The 20820-nt window shown below is 44.6% G+C and overlaps 1 protein-coding gene across 1 annotated transcript in view; it reads left to right on the top strand.

Annotated features, from left to right (window-relative positions):
• The first annotated feature begins 516 nt into the window (after positions 1-516).
• The window catches only part of LOC121559998 (serine/arginine repetitive matrix protein 1-like), a 65535-nt gene continuing 45231 nt past the window's right edge, over positions 517-20820 (top strand). Inside the window, exons 1-3 of the mRNA XM_045217401.1 lie at positions 517-657; positions 15980-16086; positions 16331-16477. Coding sequence (XP_045073336.1) covers positions 517-657; positions 15980-16086; positions 16331-16477 — 395 coding nt within the window. The remainder of the gene's footprint in view (positions 658-15979; positions 16087-16330; positions 16478-20820) is intronic.

Here is a 20820-nt window from a genome sequence, read left to right as displayed (position 1 = left end):
TGTGGAACTGGCAAATGAGTGTTGCTAGGTTGGTTGGTCGCCATAAAAACTTTATAAAATTGGAATGATCCCAGTAATTTTAACTTCAATGAACTTTTCGAAAATTCCCCCGACATGTATTTGACTTACTGTATTGAAATGCTTTACAAACATATGCATTCTAGCCTTCAAACTTAAATGCAATATTTTCTCAAAATAATCTATTGAAAGTAATTCAATTCACTTGGATGTTATCTGTTGTCAAACTAAGATTTTGAATATATATATCTCTCCAAGACACCAAAGCATAAACGTTAAGACACCCACTTGTACCTATTTCTCTTCACACTCCTCTCCTCTACTGGAAATAACACCTGCCATTCACACTCCTGACTATTCCCTGTTAGGAGGTGAAGAGGTTCTAAACCTCAGTGTCTATGTTGAATACAGTACATGACATTAGAAAGACAGCTCCTTGTGGAATGTTCCTCTCCAAGAATTATCCAAGAACACAGTAGCACTCTGTTTCCATAGAGAATGGCCTCTCCCATGATCATCATGGACCCTGCTAGAAGACCTGACAGGTGTCACTATCACCTCTCAGATAGCAACTTAACATGGGACATTGTTCAGCAAGGGAAAAAGCCCCTGGGCCGGGCCAGACCAGGCCAGCCGTTAGTGAGGCTGTATTCTGTATTTTTCAGTCTGTCCCTGCAGAACCCCTGATGGGAGCAGGTCACATGATTATAATTAGGCCTAGCTAACTGGGCTGGAGCTCACACACCCCTCACATCATTACAGTACACCCCTCACATCATTACAGTACACCCCTCACATCATTACAGTACACCCCTCACATCATTACAGTACACCCCTCACATCATTACAGTAGACCCCTCACATCATTACAGTAGACCCCTCACATCATTACAGTACACCCCTCACATCATTACAGTACACCCCTCACATCATTACAGTACACCCCTCACATCATTACAGTAGACCCCTCACATCATTACAGTACACCCCTCACATCATTACAGTACACCCCTCACATCATTACAGTACACCCCTCACATCATTACAGTACACCCCTCACATCATTACAGTACACCCCTCACATCATTACAGTACACCCCTCACATCATTACAGTACACCCCTCACATCATTACAGTACACCCCCTCACATCATTACAGTACACCCCTCACATCATTACAGTACACCCCTCACATCATTACAGTACACCCCTCACATCATTACAGTACACCCCTCACATCATTACAGTACACCCCCTCACATCATTACAGTACACCCCTCACATCATTACAGTACACCCCTCACATCATTACAGTACACCCCTCACATCATTACAGTACACCCCTCACATCATTACAGTACACCCCTCACATCATTACAGTACACCCCTCACATCATTACAGTACACCCCTCACATCATTACAGTACACCCCTCACATCATTACAGTACACCCCTCACATCATTACAGTACACCCTCACATCATTACAGTACACCCCTCACATCATTACAGTACACCCCTCACATCATTACAGTACACCCCTCACATCATTACAGTACACCCCTCACATCATTACAGTACACCCCTCACATCATTACAGTACACCCCTCACATCATTACAGTACACCCCTCACATCATTACAGTACACCCCTCACATCATTACAGTACACCCCTCACATCATTACAGTACACCCCTCACATCATTACAGTACACCCCTCACATCATTACAGTACACCCCCCACATCATTACAGTACACCCCTCACATCATTACAGTACACCCCTCACATCATTACAGTACACCCCTCACATCATTACAGTACACCCTCACATCATTACAGTACACCCCTCACATCATTACAGTACACCCCTCACATCATTACAGTACACCCCTCACATCATTACAGTACACCCCTCACATCATTACAGTACACCCCTCACATCATTACAGTACACCCCTCACATCATTACAGTACACCCCTCACATCATTACAGTACACCCCTCACATCATTACAGTACACCCCTCACATCATTACAGTACACCCCTCACATCATTACAGTACACCCCTCACATCATTACAGTACACCCCTCACATCATTACAGTACACCCCTCACATCATTACAGTACACCCCTCACATCATTACAGTACACCCCTCACATCATTACAGTACACCCTCACATCATTACAGTACACCCCTCACATCATTACAGTACACCCTCACATCATTACAGTACACCCCTCACATCATTACAGTACACCCCTCACATCATTACAGTACACCCTCACATCATTACAGTACACCCCTCACATCATTACAGTACACCCCTCACATCATTACAGTACACCCCTCACATCATTACAGTACACCCCTCACATCATTACAGTACACCCCTCACATCATTACAGTACACCCCTCACATCATTACAGTACACCCCTCACATCATTACAGTACACCCCTCACATCATTACAGTACACCCCCTCACATCATTACAGTACACCCCTCACATCATTACAGTACACCCCTCACATCATTACAGTACACCCCTCACATCATTACAGTACACCCCTCACATCATTACAGTACACCCCTCACATCATTACAGTACACCCCTCACATCATTACAGTACACCCCTCACATCATTACAGTACACCCCTCACATCATTACAGTACACCCTCACATCATTACAGTACACCCCTCACATCATTACAGTAGACCCCTCACATCATTACAGTAGACCCCTCACATCATTACAGTAGACCCCTCACATCATTACAGTACACCCCTCACATCATTACAGTACACCCCTCACATCATTACAGTACACCCCTCACATCATTACAGTACACCCTCACATCATTACAGTACACCCCTCACATCATTACAGTACACCCCTCACATCATTACAGTACACCCCTCACATCATTACAGTACACCCCTCACATCATTACAGTACACCCCTCACATCATTACAGTACACCCCTCACATCATTACAGTACACCCCTCACATCATTACAGTAGACATTACAGTGAAAAGCTTACTGCTATCCCAGCTGACAATCACTCATGCAAAATGTCAATCTATCTTTTTCACAGGCGAGACCTCAGAAGAAGCTCCGTAAAGTGAGGTAAGAAACCTCTTCTAGGGAACTTGGTATAGTGATAAATAGTAATGGCGAACTTTTGTAGGCACTAACTCTGCCATGGTTCGTTCGTTGGACAAAGCCTATGAGGAAAATAAATGCGTTTTTGGATTAACGCCGAAAATCAGGTCTGTGTTAAACACAAGTTTAGGAGATATAATACGTTTGGTTCTATGAGATAATCTTCATCAGCTGACGTCACTTTTTGTGAGTTACATTGAATTTATGTAATCATTAAAATCACGATGGCTTCGTAATTAATACAGCTAATGTTCGCATAGAATAAAACGTATAAAATCTCCTAAACCTGTGTTAACCTCAGACCGTAGTGCCTGGACACAGCCCTTAGCCGTGGTATATTGGCCAAATACCACAAACCCCAGAGGTGCCTTATTGCTATTATAAACTGTTTACCAACGTAATTAGAGCAGTACAAATCTGTTTTGGCTGTACCCATGTTATACGGTCTGATATCACGGTTTTCAGGCAATCAGCATTCAGGGCTCGAACCACCCAGTTTATAATGGAGATTAGGTAGCTATCTAGCACCTATGTGAAGTTGGCCACAATAAGGATGAGCCACAATAGTGGAATTTAATTGAATGTGATGCAAATGTATACAAATAGTGGACTAGATAATGCTTGACAAGGTTGGAATGTTATATAAATTCAACAAAAATATAACATTTTGTTAATTTGACAAAAATAAATAAATCAGTTGAAATTGCACTGGATGCATTAGACTTAAGAATTGCATTGGGGGCATACTGACGTCTACATTTATATTGCACTATACAGTCTTACCCCATTTCATGGATCAACAATCCTTAGGTATCAGTCTACTCAGTGACACACAACTGTGAAGAGTTTACACACAACTATCAGTGTCGTAGCTCTTATTTCCGGGCTTTGACTGTGGGAAATCACCTCCCTGTCAGCTTATTGTGCATATTGACAAGTACATTTTTAGTATTTATTAGGATCCCCAATTAGCTGTTGTCAAGGCAGCGGCTACTCTTCCTGGGTTCCAAATGTTCTTACGTTACACCCTTATTCTAAAATGTATTAAATGTTTTAGTCATCCATCTACACACAATACCCCATAATGAGAAAGCGAAAACAGGTTTTTATAAATTTTTGCAAATGTATTACAAATAAAAAAACAGAAATACATTATTTACATAAGTATTCAGACCCTTTGCTATGAGACTTGAAATTGAGCTCAGGTGCATCCTGTTACCATTGATCATCCTTGAGATGTTTCTTCAACTTGATTGGAGTCCACCTGTGGTATATTCAATTGATTGGACGTGATCTGGAAAGGCACAGACCTGTCTATATAAGGTCCCACAGTTGACAGTGCATGTCAGAGCAAAAACCAAGCCATGAGGTCGAAGGAATTGTCCATAGAGCTCAGAGACAGGATTGTTTCTAGGCACAGATCTGGGGAAGGGTAACAATACATTTCTGCAGCATTGAAGGTCCCTACGAACACAGTGGCCTCAATCATTCTTAAATGGAAGAAGTTTTAAAACACCAAGACTCTTCCTAGAGCTGGCCGCCCGGCCAAACTGAACAATCGGGGGAGAAGGGCCTTGGTCAGGGAGGTGACCAAGAACCCGATGGTCACTCTGACAGAGCTCTAGAGTTCCTCTGTGGAGATGGGAGAACCTTCCAGAAGGGCAACCATCTTTGCAGCACTCCAATAATCAGGCCTTTATGGTAGTGGCCAGACGGAAGCCACTCTTCTGTAAAAGGCACATGACAGCCCGCTTGGAGTTTGACAAAAGGCACCTAAAGGACTCTGTCCATGAGAAACAAGATTCTCTGGTCTGATGAAACCACGATTCAATTCTTTGGCCTGAATGCGAAGTGTCACGTCTGGAGAAAAACTGGCACCATCCCTACGGTGAAGCATGGTGGTGGCAGCATCATGCGGTGGGGATGTTTTTCTGCTGCAAGGACTGGGAGACTATTCAGGATTGAGGGAAATATGAACGGAGCAAAGTGCAGAGAGATCCTTGATGAAAACCTGCTCCAGAGCGCTCAGGACCTCAGACTGGGGAGAAGGTTCACCTTCCAACAGGACAACGACCCCAAGCACACAGCCAAGACAATGCAGGAGTGGCTTCGGAACAAGTCTCTGAATGTCCTTGAGTGGCCCAGCCAGAGCCTGGACTTGAACCCGATCGAACATCTCTGGAGACCTGACAGAGCTTGAAAGGATCTGCAGAGAAGAATGGGAGAAACTCCCCAAATACAGGTATGCCAAGCTTGTAGCGTCATACCCAAGAAGACTTGAGGCTGTAATCGCTGCCAAATGTGCTTCAACAAAGTACTGAGTAAAGGGTCTGAATACTTAAGTAAATGATAAATTGGTGTTCTTTTATAAATTTGCTGTTTTTGCTTTGTCATTATGGGGTATTGTTTGTAGATTGATGAGGATTTGTATTTATTTAATACATTTTATAATAAACGTAACAATGTGGAAAAAGGAAAGGGGTCTGTATACTCTCTGATTGCACTTCATACTGTAACACTACATTTACAATTGATCCATTCAACAAACGCTCCCATCCAGAGAGACCCACAGCTAGTGCCTTCATCTTAAGAGACAACCACATATCATAGTCGTATCCCAAACACATATCACAGTCGTATCCAAACCACATCTCAAATCATTTCTGTGTCTCTCTTCAGTCCCTGTCGTGCCTTAAGGAGTACAGCCTTACCTATGGATTGTGGATCAATGAAATGGTCCAGTTGTGTTCTGTGGGTGTCACTGAGTAGATTGATACCCCATTTCATGGATCTACAACAGGGGTGTCAAACTCATTTTAGCTCAGGGGCCACATGGAGGAAAATCTATTCCCAAGTGGGCCGGACCGGAAAAATCATGGTATATATATAACTTAAAAACAACAACTTCAGATTGTTTTCTTTGTTTTAATACCATCAACATACAACATAAAGCTGGAGCCTGAGGACAGTGTGTCCAAAATAGTACAAGTACAACATCACTATTAATCATAAAACACGTCAAGTTTATTTGAAAATTCTAAAGAAAAAGAACAAACAATGCCTCAGTGATTAACAGAACTGTTTCACAGATGACAGAACTATATCAGGGTGTCATTTCTCAGGCAGAAATGTAGATAAAAATAATGAAATCCTGTTCCCCAAACAAGTGCAAGAACCACAGAGTCAAGAATAGGTTAAATATAAAAATAAAATAAAATCATGCTGTCATAATACTGCGTGACAACTTTGTTGCGCCCTTGCAGCTGTTTGTTCAAGTTATTCAGGTGCTCTGTAACATCCACCATAAATGCAAGGTCCTGCATCCATTCTGCGGAATGAAATTCTAACACTGGTTTGCCCTTTTCTTCCATGAACTGTTCAATTTCTTCTCGTAAATCAAAGAAACGCCTCAGCACAGCACCTCGGCTTAACCATCTTACCTCAGTGTGGTATGGCAGGCCATAGATGTGGTCTTTCTCTCTGAGAAGGCTGTCAAACTGACGGTGATTCAGGCTTCTGGATCGGATGAAATTAACAGTTTGGATGACCACCTTCATGACGTTATCCATCTTTAATGACTTGCAACACAAAGCCTCCTGGTGCAAAATACAGTGAAAAGTCAAAAAATCACGTCCTCCATTTGCAGATTGCACTTTCTCTCGGAACTTTGTCACAACGCCTGCTTTTTTTCCCGATCATTGAGGGCGCACCATCTGTAGCCAGGCTGACAGCGTGGGACCAGTCCACTCCGACCCTGTCCAGCGCGCCGACGAGTGCGGTAAAAATATCAGCTGCTGTCGTTGTATCTGTCATCGGCACCAACTCCACGAACTCCTCGGTGACGGTCAACAGTTGTGCAACATCTGTAATGTCCGTGCTTTCATCAATTGCAACCGAAAACGCAATAAATGACTTTACTTTTTGCTTCAACTGGCTGTCCAAATCCACTGAAAGATCGGAAATCCTGTCTGCAACTGTGTTTCTTGTCAGGCTGATATTTGCAAAAAGCCTGCCGCTTTTCAGGGCACACAATCTCCGCTGCCTTCATCATGCATGTTTTTACAAATTCACCCTCACTAAATGGTTTTGAAGCCACTGCGATTTCATTAGCAATGAGGTAGCTAGCTTTCACTGCAGCGTCACTGATGTCTCGGCTGTGAGTAAACACAGACTGCTGTTTCTTCAGACCCGCCAACAGTTCATTCACCTTCTCTCATCTCCGCTGTCCTTGAAAGTTGTCATATTTGTCGGCATGAAGACTCACATAGTGGCGACGAAGGTTATATTCTTTCAGCACTGCAACATGCTCTGAACACACCAAACATACAGCTTTCCCATTCAATTCCGTAGAATAAATAGGATGACAATTTTTCTTGGAACACTCTGCACTCTGTGTCCACTTCTCTCTTTTTTGACAGAGACATATTGGGGCAATGAGGGTGCCAAAGCACATAATGTTAAAAGTAGAAGCCGTAATAAATATCGCGGGCAAAACAAAGTAGCTCATTGGCTGCAAGTGCTTGACCTACTTGCTCTGCCCCGGTATAAACAGTTTGCTTGCTTAACACAATTGCTATTGCGCCATCCAGTGGATGCAATTGGAACAGCAGCTTATTTTATAGAAAAATTGCAGCGCATTTTTATACTTTACAAATTATTATTTATTATAAATATATTTTTTCAAAATCATCTCGCGGGCCGGATTAAACCTGTTTGTGGGCCTGATCCGGCCCGCGGGCCGGACATTTGACACCCCTGATCTACAATCTGTAGGAAAGGCAGTACACCTGCAGTACAGTGAAATATAATTATGCCCCCCCCCCCATTTCAACAGATTTTTGTCAAATTAACTACTAATTATTGTTTTGTGTTGAAGTTATATAACATTCCAACCTTGTTTTGTATCATTTAGTCCAAATATGGCATGATAACACTATTTGTATCACTTTCAAAGGGGACTTTTATTTTGAAGGTGAACCGCAAATTCCACTATTGTGGCTAATCCTTATTTTGGCTAGCTTCACATAGGCCTAGCTAGCCTCTTTTAGAATCTGAGCGTGAGATACTTACTCTCGTTTCTGACATGTAGGCTCAGCAGTCCAGAAAGTCCCATTACAAGTCAGAATGTTAAACAAACATACTTTCAATTTACTTTACCTGTTGTCCACTGATTTTTGTTCCTATGTCTGTGGTAATCTGAGACCAAATATCTACAGGGAAGCATTATCAACCGACCTTCAGTACGCTCAAATCAAATGTTATTATTTGTCACATGCTTCGTAAACAACAGGTTACTTACGGGCCCTTCCCAACCATGCAGAGAGAATGCTAGAAAAATAATCCACAATGAGTAACGATGACTATATACACGGTACCAGTACCCAGTCCATGTTACAGGGGTACGAGGTATTTGAGATGATATGTACATATAACTAGGAATAAAATGACAGATATTAAACAGTAGCAGCAGTGTATGTGATGAGACAAAATACTTAGTGCAAAAGAGGGTAGCTATTTGGTTAACTATTTAGCAGTCTTATGGCTTGGGGGTAGAAGCTTTTCAGGATCCTGTTGGTTCCAGACTTAGTGCATCGCTATCGCTTTGACTGCGGTAGCAGAGAGAACAGTCTATGACTTGGGTGGCTGGTGTCTTTGACAATTTTTAGGGCCTTCTTTTGACAATGCCTGGTATAGAGGTCCTGGATGGCAGGGAGCTCAACCCCAGTGATGTACTGGGCTGTACACACTAGGCTTGGGCGGTATACCGTATATACCCTATACCGGGGTATTTGGAAGAAGCCACAGGATGGTTTTTCAATACCGTTAACTATTTCTTAGATATAAAATTGAATATTTGTAGCTACTTTTTAAGTAAATACCTGCAGTCAAGTTGTGCAATACGTTAGATGATAAAGAACAGTGCGTTCTTCATTTCACTTGTCACATTATTATGTAGTTTACGGTAGTGCCCTGTCACGTCTCAAGTTGTGTTTGTTTACAAGCACACAACAAGAGACCGGAGCCTTGAGTCACTCACTGTTGTGCAGCATGCGCCAGGTGATCTAATTTCTAGGGCTGTCCCTGACAAAAAAGAAATCTTGGTCGACCGAGAGTTGTCTGTTCTTTCGACCAATCGATTGGTCAAAATATTAAAACGTATATTTTTCCATATATAGACACACCCTATGTTTGATTAAATTAACCAAAAGGATTACTTTATCCTATCCCAGGTGTTCCTTAAAGAGGTGGGGTTTCAAATGTCTCCGCAAGGTGGTGAGTGACTCCGCTGTCCTGGCGTCGTGAGGGAGCTTGTTCCACCATTGGGGTGCCAGAGCAGCGAACAGTTTTGACTGGGCTGAGCAGGAACTGTGCTTCAGCAGAGGTAGGGGAGCCAGCAGGCCAGAGGTGGATGAACGCAATGCCCTCGTTTGGGTGTAGGGACTGATCAGAGCCTGGAGGTACGGAGGTGCCGTTCCCCTCACAGCTCCGTAGGCAAGCACCATGGTCTTGTAGCAGATGCGAGCTTCAACTGGAAGCCAGTGGAGTGTGCGGAGGAGCGGGGTGACGTGAGAGAACTTGGGAAGGTTGAGGAGAAATGTACTACTTCTCTTCTAGTCAAGAAACATTTGTGTGTTGAAAATGCCTAACCACATGTATAATCTATTTGCATACACTTCAACCAGACAGACACACCCCACCAGACTCTTCAACCAGACAGACACACCCCACCAGACTCTTCAACCAGACAGACACACACCACCAGACTCTTCAACCAGACAGACACACCCCACCAGACTCTTCAACCAGACAGACACACCCCACCAGACTCTTCAACCAGACAGACACACACCACCAGACTCTTCAACCAGACAGACACACCCCACCAGACTCTTCAACCAGACAGACACACCCCACCAGACTCTTCAACCAGACACACACCCCACCAGACTCTTCAACCAGACAGACACACACCACCAGACTCTTCAACCAGACAGACACACCCCACCAGACTCTTCAACCAGACAGACACACCCCACCAGACTCTTCAACCAGACAGACACACACCACCAGACTCTTCAACCAGACAGACACACCCCACCAGACTCTTCAACCAGACAGACACACCCCACCAGACTCTTCAACCAGACAGACACACCCCACCAGACTCTTCAACCAGACAGACACACCCCACCAGACTCTTCAAACAGACAGACACACCCCACCAGACTCTTCAACCAGACAGACACACCCCACCAGACTCTTCAACCAGACAGACACACCCCACCAGACTCTTCAACCAGACAGACACACCCCACCAGACTCTTCAACCAGACAGACACACCCCACCAGACTCTTCAACCAGACAGACACACCCCACCAGACTCTTCAACCAGACAGACACACACCACCAGACTCTTCAACCAGACAGACACACACCACCAGACTCTTCAACCAGACAGACACACACCACCAGACTCTTCAACCAGACAGACACACACCACCAGACTCTTCAACCAGACAGACACACCCCACCAGACTCTTCAACCAGACAGACACACCCCACCAGACTCTTCAACCAGACAGACACACCCCACCAGACTCTTCAACCAGACAGACACACCCCCACCAGACTCTTCAACCAGACAGACACACCCCACTAGACTCTTCAACCAGACAGACACACACCACCAGACTCTTCAACCAGACAGACACACCCCACCAGACTCTTCAACCAGACAGACACACCCCACCAGACTCTTCAACCAGACAGACACACCCCACCAGACTCTTCAACCAGACAGACACACCCCACCAGACTCTTCAACCAGACAGACATACCCCCACCAGACTCTTCAACCAGACAGACACACCCCACCAGACTCTTCAACCAGACAGACACACCCCACCAGACTCTTCAAACAGACAGACACACCCCACCAGACTCTTCAACCAGACAGACACACCCCCACCAGACTCTTCAACCAGACAGACACACCCCCACCAGACTCTTCAACCAGACAGACACACCCCACCAGACTCTTCAACCAGACAGACACACCCCACCAGACTCTTCAACCAGACAGACACACCCCACCAGACTCTTCAACCAGACAGACACACCCCACCAGACTCTTCAACCAGACAGACACACCCCACCAGACTCTTCAACCAGACAGACACACCCCACCAGACTCTTCAACCAGACAGACACACCCCACCAGACTCTTCAACCAGACAGACATACCCCACCAGACTCTTCAACCAGACAGACACACCCCACCAGACTCTTCAACCAGACATGCGCAATGGGTTTCTTCACTGTACCCAAACCAAAAACAGATTTCATGTGTTGCTCAGTTATGTATAGAGCCATGTCATCGTGGAATGCTCTGCCACCAGAGGATACTCAGTTATGTATAGAGCCATGTCATCGTGGAATGCTCTGCCACCAGAGGATACTCAGTTATGTATAGAGCCATGTCGTCGTGGAATGCTCTGCCACCAGAGGATACTCAGTTATGTATAGAGCCATGTCATCGTGGAATGCTCTGCCACCAGAGGATACTCAGTTATGTATAGAGCCATGTCGTCGTGGAATGCTCTGCCACCAGAGGATACTCAGTTATGTATAGAGCCATGTCATCGTGGAATGCTCTGCCACCAGAGGATACTCAGTTATGTATAGAGCCATGTCATCGTGGAATGCTCTGCCACCAGAGGATACTCAGTGATGTATAGAGCCATGTCATCATGGAATGCTCTGCCACCAGAGGATACTCAGTGATGTATAGAGCCATGTCATCGTGGAATGAAAAAAAAAAAATAAAGAAAATGAATTTAAAAAAAGCTGGTTTAGCTTAAAGATCTAATTTAACTGTACTGTATATAACAATTATGAATATGTATATCTCCTACTAACGTTACAGCAGGTATTTGTTAAATTTTTAGTTTTCCGATGATGACCTATTAGTGGTCAGGCTAACCCTAACCCTATTAGTGGTAGTTGAGTGATAACTGTACTGTGATTTTAATTTTGTGAGAACAGGTTTTATTTCGGGTAGGGATTTTTTCTTAACGTTAATGATCCCAATTTCGTTTAAGGGTCTTTCTATAAATAAATGGGGCCAATGTGTGACATTGGGATAAACATTTCTAAATGCTTTGAAAGAAAAATAGAAATAAAATCACATTTTATTTGTCACCTGCGCCGAATATAACAGGTGTAGACTAACAGTGAAATGCTTACTGACAAGCCCTTAACCAACTATGCAGTTAAGAAAAATAAACTAAAAAGTAAAATATAAAAGAGCAACAATAAAATAACAATAACGAGGCTATATACAGGGGGTACCGGTACCGAGTCTATATACAGGGGTTACCGGTACCGAGTCAATATACAGGGGGTACCGGTACAGAGTTAATATACAGGCTATATACAGGGGGTACCGGTACCGAGTCAATATACAGGCTATATACAGGGGTTACCGGTACCGAGTCAATATACAGGCTATATACAGGGGGTACCGGTACCGAGTCAATATACAGGCTATATACAGGGGGTACCGAGTCAATATACAGGCTATATACAGGGGTTACCGGTACAGAGTCAATGTATGGGCTATATACAGGGGGTACCGGTACAGAGTCAATGTACGGGGGTACAGGTGTGTCGAGGTAATTTAGGTAATATATACACTACCAGTCAAAGGTTTTAGAACACCTACTCATTCAAGGGTTTGTCTTTTATTTTTACTATTTTCTACATTGTAGAATAATAGTGAAGACATCAACACTATGAAATAACATGGAATCATGTAGTAACCAAAAAAGTGTGAATCAAATCAAAATATATTTTATATTTGAGATTCTTCAAATATCCACCCTTTGCCTTGATGACAGCTTTGCACACCCCTGGCATTATCTCAACCAGTTTCACCTGGAATGCTTTTCCAACAGTCTTGAAAGAGTTCCCACATATGCTGAGCACTTGTTGGCTGCTTTTCCTTCACTCTGCGGCCCAACTCATCCCAAACCATCTCAATTTGTTTGAGGTCGGGGGATGGAAAGGCCAGGTAATCTGATGCAGCACTCCATCACTCTCCTCCTTGGTCAAATAGCCCTTACACAACCTGGAGGTGTGTTGGGTCATTGTCCTGTAGAAAAACAAATGATAGTCCCACTAAGCCCAAACCAGATGGGATGGCGTATCGCTGCAGAATGCTGTGGTAGCTATGCTGGTTAAGTGTGCCTTGAATTCTAAATAAAATCACAGACATCGTCAACAGCAAAGCAATGGTGGAAATGTGTACTTTGGTCTGGAGTCCAAATTTGAGATTTTTGGTTCCAACCGCTGTGTCTTTGTGAGACGCGGTGCGAGTGAATGGATGATCTCCGCATGTGTATTTTCCACGTAATGCATGGAGGAGGAGGTGTTATGGTGTGAGGGTGATATGCATCTTTCAAATGATTTGCCACAGATATAAAGAGCTCCGCACACCATCAACCATCAAAGGCAAGCGATAGTAGTGAAGTCCTGTATGGCAACACTGAGGAAGTCCTGTATGTATAGCAACACTGAGGAAGTCCTGTATGTATAGCAACACTGAGGAAGTCCTGTATGTATAGCAACACTGAGGAAGTCCTGTATGTATAGCAACACTGAGGAAGTCCTGTATGTATAGCAACACTGAGGAAGTCCTGTATGTATAGCAACACTGAGGAAGTCCTGTATGTATAGCAACACTGAGGAAGTCCTGTATGTATAGCAACACTGAGGAAGTCCTGTATGTATAGCAACACTGAGGAAGTCCTGTATGTATAGCAACACTGAGGAAGTCCTGTATGGCAACACTGAGGAAGTCCTGTATGTATAGCAACACTGAGGAAGTCCTGTATGTATAGCAACACTGAGGAAGTCCTGTATGTATAGCAACACTGAGGAAGTCCTGTATGTATAGCAACACTGAGGAAGTCCTGTATGTATAGCAACACTGAGGAAGTCCTGTATGTATAGCAACACTGAGGAAGTCCTGTATGTATAGCAACACTGAGGAAGTCCTGTATGTATAGCAACACTGAGGAAGTCCTGTATGATGCAACACTGAGGAAGTCCTGTATGTATAGCAACACTGAGGAAGTCCTGTATGTATAGCAACACTGAGGAAGTCCTGTATGTATAGCAACACTGAGGAAGTCCTGTATGTATAGCAACACTGAGGAAGTCCTGTATGTATAGCAACACTGAGGAAGTCCTGTATGTATAGCAACACTGAGGAAGTCCTGTATGGCAACACTGAGGAAGTCCTGTATGTATAGCAACACTGAGGAAGTCCTGTATGTATAGCAACACTGAGGAAGTCCTGTATGTATAGCAACACTGAGGAAGTCCTGTATGTATAGCAACACTGAGGAAGTCCTGTATGTATAGCAACACTGAGGAAGTCCTGTATGTATAGCAACACTGAGGAAGTCCTGTATGTATAGCAACACTGAGGAAGTCCTGTATGTATAGCAACACTGAGGAAGTCCTGTATGTATAGCAACACTGAGGAAGTCCTGTATGTATAGCAACACTGAGGAAGTCCTGTATGTATAGCAACACTGAGGAAGTCCTGTATGTATAGCAACACTGAGGAAGTCCTGTATGTATAGCAACACTGAGGAAGTCCTGTATGTATAGCAACACTGAGGAAGTCCTGTGTGTATAGCAACACTGAGGAAGTCCTGTATGTATAGCAACACTGAGGAAGTCCTGTATGTATAGCAACACTGAGGAAGTCCTGTATGTATAGCAACACTTTGAGGAGTTAAATGAGTAGGTGGTGAAATGCAAACTTTGCGAGGTGGAATTGAGGTACGGTAATGTTAGTACAGATGCAATGCTTCACCATCTGAAAGGGTGAACAAACCGTTGCTGGCGGCAGCACAGGCCCTAGACTGCTTCACACTATTGAAGTGTGATAAGGGAGTGAGAAAATCACAGCGCTGATTCCAGAAATGACTGCAGCTGTAATGCAGCCATTGTCAATGGTAGAGGATGTTGACTTCAATACCCTGATGGCAGAACCAGACTACCAGATGCCATGTTGAAAAACCATGATGGCCTTGGTGGAGAAATTGTACAATGATTAGTCTGCTGTTGTGGCATTTTGTGTCATTCTGGTTGGTCAGAGTAGAGCTATGTTTTAATGGAATAGAGAAATTATTTCAAATACCCATCCCTGTGACCTGTCATCTGTCCTGTATGTTACCTTGTCTCTGGACCACCAATAACTAATGTGACTTAATATGTCCTGCAGATTTGAGCTTCCCTCTCTGTCTACGCTCTTTAAACGGGCTCTCTACCTCAGCCAAGGAAAAAAAAGGGTAAAGGGTTGACACTCAAGACAAGACATTTCTACTGATAACTTACTGATGTCATACAGAGGTGGGCTGGTGACATTAGCATAGGCCCAGATATACTGCCACAGTCACTAGCCATTTCGGTCACTAGCTATCAGTTATCAATAGTCATATCCTACCATTATACAGCACTGCTCTTCCCTCTTTGTGCATCTCTTCTCCCTGGGGCACATAGTGTCAACAACAGATCATAAGTGTCCATTCTGGCATTTAATTTAATTCCATTGCAGAATAATGTGTTTTACCACTTCCCCACTCTGAGTCTCTGGAACTGGTGATGGTTCTCTCTCCACCTTCTCCTCCACAGGGGCGAAGGTCAGAGAAGTGCTCCCAAGAAGACCTCCAGCCCCTTAGAGTGGCAGCAGGGGGAGGAAAGATACACTGCATAGCTCTTGAGCTATGATGATGATGATGATGATGATGAATATGACCACTGCCCTGTAAAGCAGCCTTTCACTGCCCTGACACAACAGTGCAACGAACAGGCAGCAGACGGGTAAGATGGATCCCAACTCAATACTCATATGGAACGCCTAACAAGGAGTTTGTTGTTTTTAGTCTTGTTGTAGATGTGTTATATTGATTCAATAAGGGGAAAGTTGATGTGGAATTGTATCACTTGTTCTTATTGTTCTAAAGGAAACTGGACAAAAATGGCAGTTTAAATGTTAAGAATTTGACACATCCCTATTGTGTTAATTGTGTTAATTCTCCATGAAGTTGAGACTGTCCCTCTGCAGCACAGAGAAAGTGGAACCCAAAGAACAACCAGCACCAGAGAAGAGGAGTCTGGCCCAACCACCAGAGAAGGAGGCAACACAGGAAAGGAAAGCCACACACTCCTTTCTCCAGAAGCTGAGAGAGGCTGGTCAGTCAAAGCCTGCCTGGTGAGTCCACATCTGTTTTCATTTAACCAAATGAATGATTAGAACTGTCCTGTTTACAATATCCACAGTAGTGGCCCTCCCTGAGTCTCTTTTTTTTTAGTATTTTTGTATTTTACCCCCTTTCTTCTACCCAATTTCAGGGTATCCAATTGGTAGTTACAGTCTTGTCCCATCGCTGCAACTCCCGTACGGACACGGGAGAGGCGAAGGTCGAAAGTAGTGCGTCCTCCGAAACACAACACAACCGAGCCGCACTGCTTCTTGACACAATGCCCACTTAACCCGGAAGCCAGCCGCACCAATGTGCCGGAGGAAACACTGTACACCTGGCGACTGAGTCAGCGTGCACTGCCGGCCAAACCCTCCCCTACCCCGGACGGCGCTTGGCCAATTGTGCGCCGCCCAATGGGTCTCCCGGTCAAGCCTGGACTCGAACCAGGATCTCACAGTTAATTGCCTTTGACCACTGTGCCACTCGGAAGGCCCCTCCCTGAGTTTCTAAACCCAGATGCCCAACATCGCAATACTTCCGGGAATGCTTGCGAAGTATACCTGGCTGGAGTTTGGGGTTTGAGAAGTCAATGAGAGAAGTGAAATATTCTTCCTTAGTTGTTAATTGTCTCGAAAGATAAAGGCACAACCTGGATTAGAGCCAATGTCTTCAGTAATTGATCATGGTATTACTCCAACTTCCTGAAAGTGACAAACTGACACGTAGCCAATGTCGTCTACAAGCGTGATTGGGGATTTACATTTTAGTCATTTAGCCGACGCTCTTATCCAGAGCGACTTAGTTAGCTAGGTGGGACAACCACATATCACAGGGTGACTTAGTCAGTGCATTCATCTTCAGATACAGTGAGGGAAAAAAGTATTTGATCCCCTGCTGATTTTGTACGTTTGAACACTGACAAAGACATGATCAGTCTATCATTTTAATGGTAGGTTTATTTGAACAGTGAGAGACAGCATAACAACAACAAAATCCAGAAAAACGCATGTCAAAAATGTTATAAATTGATTTGCATTTTAATGAGGGAAATAAGTATTTGACCCCTCTGCAAAACATGACTTAGTACTCGGTGGCAAAACCCTTGTTGGCAATCAGAGGTCAGACGTTTCTTGTAGTTGGCCACCAGGTTTGCACACATCTCAGGAGGGATTTTGTCCCACTCCTCTTTGCAGATCTTCTCCAAGTCATTAAGGTTTCGAGGCTGACGTTTGGCAACTCGAACCTTCAGCTCCCTCCACAGATTTTCTGGAGTGGCTAGGCCACTCCAGGACCTTAATGTGCTTCTTCTTGAGCCACTCCTTTGTTGCCTTGGCCGTGTGTTTTGGGTCATTGTCATGCTGGAATACCCATCCACGACCCATTTTCAATGCCCTGGCTGAGGGAAGGAAGTTCTCACCCAAGATTTGACGGTACATGGTGCCGTCCATCGTCCCTTTGATGCGGTGAAGTTGTCCTGTCCCCTTAGCAGAAAAACACCCCCAAAGCATAATGTTTCCACCTCCATGTTTGACGGTGGGGATGGTGTTCTTGGGGTCATAGGCAGCATTCCTCCTCGTCCAAACACGGCGAGTTGAGTTGATGCCAAAGAGCTCGATTTTGGTCTCATCTCACCACAACACCCAGTTATCCTCTGAATCATTCAGATGTTCATTGGCAAACTTCAGACGGTCCTGTATATGTGCTTTTTTGAGCAGCGTAGTGTGTTATCAATTGTTTTCTTGGTGTCTATGGTCCCAGCTGCCTTGAGATCATTGACAAGATCCTCCCGTGTAGTTCTGGGCTGATTCCTCACCGTTCTCATGATCATTGCAACTCCATGAGGTGAGATCTTGCATGGAGTCCCAGGCCGAGGGAGATTGACAGTTCTTTTGTGTTTCTTCCATTTGCGAATAATCGCACCAACTGTTGTCACCTTCTCACCAAGCTGCTTGGCGATGGTCTTGTAACCCATTCCAGCCTTGTGTAGGTCTACAATCTTGTCCCTGACATCCTTGGAGAGCTCTTTGGTCTTGGCCATGGTGGAGAGTTTGGAATCTGATTGATTGCTTCTGTGGACAGGTGTCTTTTAATACAGGTAACAAGATGAGATTAGGAGCACTCCCTTAAAGAGTGTGCTCCTAATCTCAGCTCGTTACCTGTATAAAAGACACCTGGGATCCAGAAATCTTTCTGATTGAGAGGGGGTCAAATACTTATTTCCCTCATTTAAAATGCAAATCAATTTATAACATTTTTGACATGCGTTTTTCTGGATTTTTTTGTTATTCTGTCTCTCACTGTTCAAATAAACCTTCCATTAAAATTATAGACTGATCATTTCTTTGTCAGTGGGCAAACGTACAAAATCAGAAGGAGATCAAATACTTTTTTCCCTCACTGTAGCTAGGTGGGACAACCACATATCAAATCAAATCAAATTGTATTGGTCACATGCGCCGAATACAACCGGTGCAGACATTACAGTGAAATGCATACTTACAGCCCTTAACCAACAGTGCATTTATTTTAAACAAAAAAAAAAGTAAGAATAAAACAACAACAAAAAAAGTGTTGAGAAAAAAATAGCAGAAGTAAAAATAAAGTGACAGTAGGGAGGCTATATATACAGTAGAATAAAGTGACAGTAGGGAGGCTATATATACAGTAAAATAAAGTGACAGTAGGGAGGCTATATATACAGGGGGGTACCGTTGCAGAGTCAATGTGCGGGGGCACCGGCTAGTTGAGGTAGTTGAGGTAATATGTACATGTGGGTAGAGTTAAAGTGACTATGCATAAATACTTAACAGAGTAGCAGCAGCGTAAAAAGGATGGGGTGGGGGGGCAGTGCAAATAGTCCGGGTAGCCATGATTAGCTGTTCAGGAGTCTTATGGCTTGGGGGTAGAAGCTGTTGAGAAGTCTTTTGGACCTAGACTTGGCACTCCGGTACCGCTTGCCGTGCGGTAGCAGAGAGAACAGTCTATGACTAGGGTGGCTGGAGTCTTTGACAATTTTGAGGGCCTTCCTCTGACACCGCCTGGATGGCAGGGAGCTTTGCCCCAGTGATGTACTGGGCCGTACGCACTACCCTCTGTAGTGCCTTGCGGTCAGAGGCCAAGCAGTTGCCATACCAGGCGGTGATGCAACCAGTCAGGATGGTGCATCTGTAGAATTTTTTGAGGATCTGAGGACCCATGCCAAATCTTTTTAGTCTCCTGAGGGGGAATAGGCTTTGTCGTGCCCTCTTCACGACTGTCTTGGTGTGTTTGAACCATGATAGTTCGTTGGTGATGTGGACACCAAGGAACTTGAAGCTCTCAACCTGTTCCACTACAGCCCCGTCGATGAGAATGGGGGCGTGCTCAGTCCTCTTTTTTTTTCCTGTAGTCCACAATCATCTCCTTTGTCTTGGTCACGTTGAGGAGAGGTTGTTGTCCTGGCACCACACGGCCAGATCTCTGACCTCCTCCCTATAGGCTGTCTCATCGTTGTCGGTGATCAGGCCTACCACTGTTGTGTCGTCGGCAAACTTAATGATGGTGTTGGAGTCGTGCCTGGCCATGCAGTCATGGGTGAACAGAGAGTACAGGAGGGGACTGAGCACGCACCCCTGAGGGGCCCCCCGTGTTGAGGATCAGTGTGGCAGATGTGTTGTTACCTACCCTTACCACCTGGGGGCGGCCCGTCAGGAAGTCCAGGATCCAGTTGCAGAGGGAGGTGTTTAGTCCCAGGATCCTTAGCTTAGTGATGAGCTTAGAGGGCACTATGGTGTTGAATGCTGAGCTGTAGTCAATGAATAGCATTCTCACGTAGGTGTTCCTCTTGTCCAGGTGGGAAAGGGCAGTGTGGAGTGCGATAGAGATTGCATCATCTGTGGATCTGTTGGGGCGGTATGCAAATTGGAGTGGGTCTAGGGTTTCTGGGATTATGCTGTTGATGTGAGCCATGACCAGTCTTTCAAAGCACTTCATGGCTACAGACGTCAGTGCTACGGGTCGGTAGTCATTTAGGCAGGTTATCTTAGAGTTCTTGGGCACGGGGACTATGGTGGTCTGCTTGAAACATGTTGGTATTACAGACTCAGTCAGGGACATGTTGAAAATGTCAGTGAAGACACTTGCCAGTTGGTCAGCACATGCTCGGAGTACACGTCCTGGTAATCCGTCTGGCCTTGTGAATGTTGACCTGCTTAAAAGTCTTACTCACATCGGCTACGGAGAGCGTGATCACATAGTCATCCGGAACAGCTGGTGCTCTCATACATGCTTCAGTGTTGCTTGCCTCGAAGCGAGCATAGAAGTGGTTTAGCTCGTCTGGTAGGCTTGTGTCACTGGGCAGCTCGCGGCTGTG

Source organism: Coregonus clupeaformis, unplaced genomic scaffold (assembly GCF_020615455.1).
Source record: "Coregonus clupeaformis isolate EN_2021a unplaced genomic scaffold, ASM2061545v1 scaf1049, whole genome shotgun sequence".
Taxonomy (NCBI): Eukaryota; Metazoa; Chordata; class Actinopteri; order Salmoniformes; family Salmonidae; genus Coregonus; species Coregonus clupeaformis.
The sequence above is the reverse complement of the archived record's forward strand: the minus strand, read 5'-3'. Positions and strand labels throughout refer to the sequence as shown.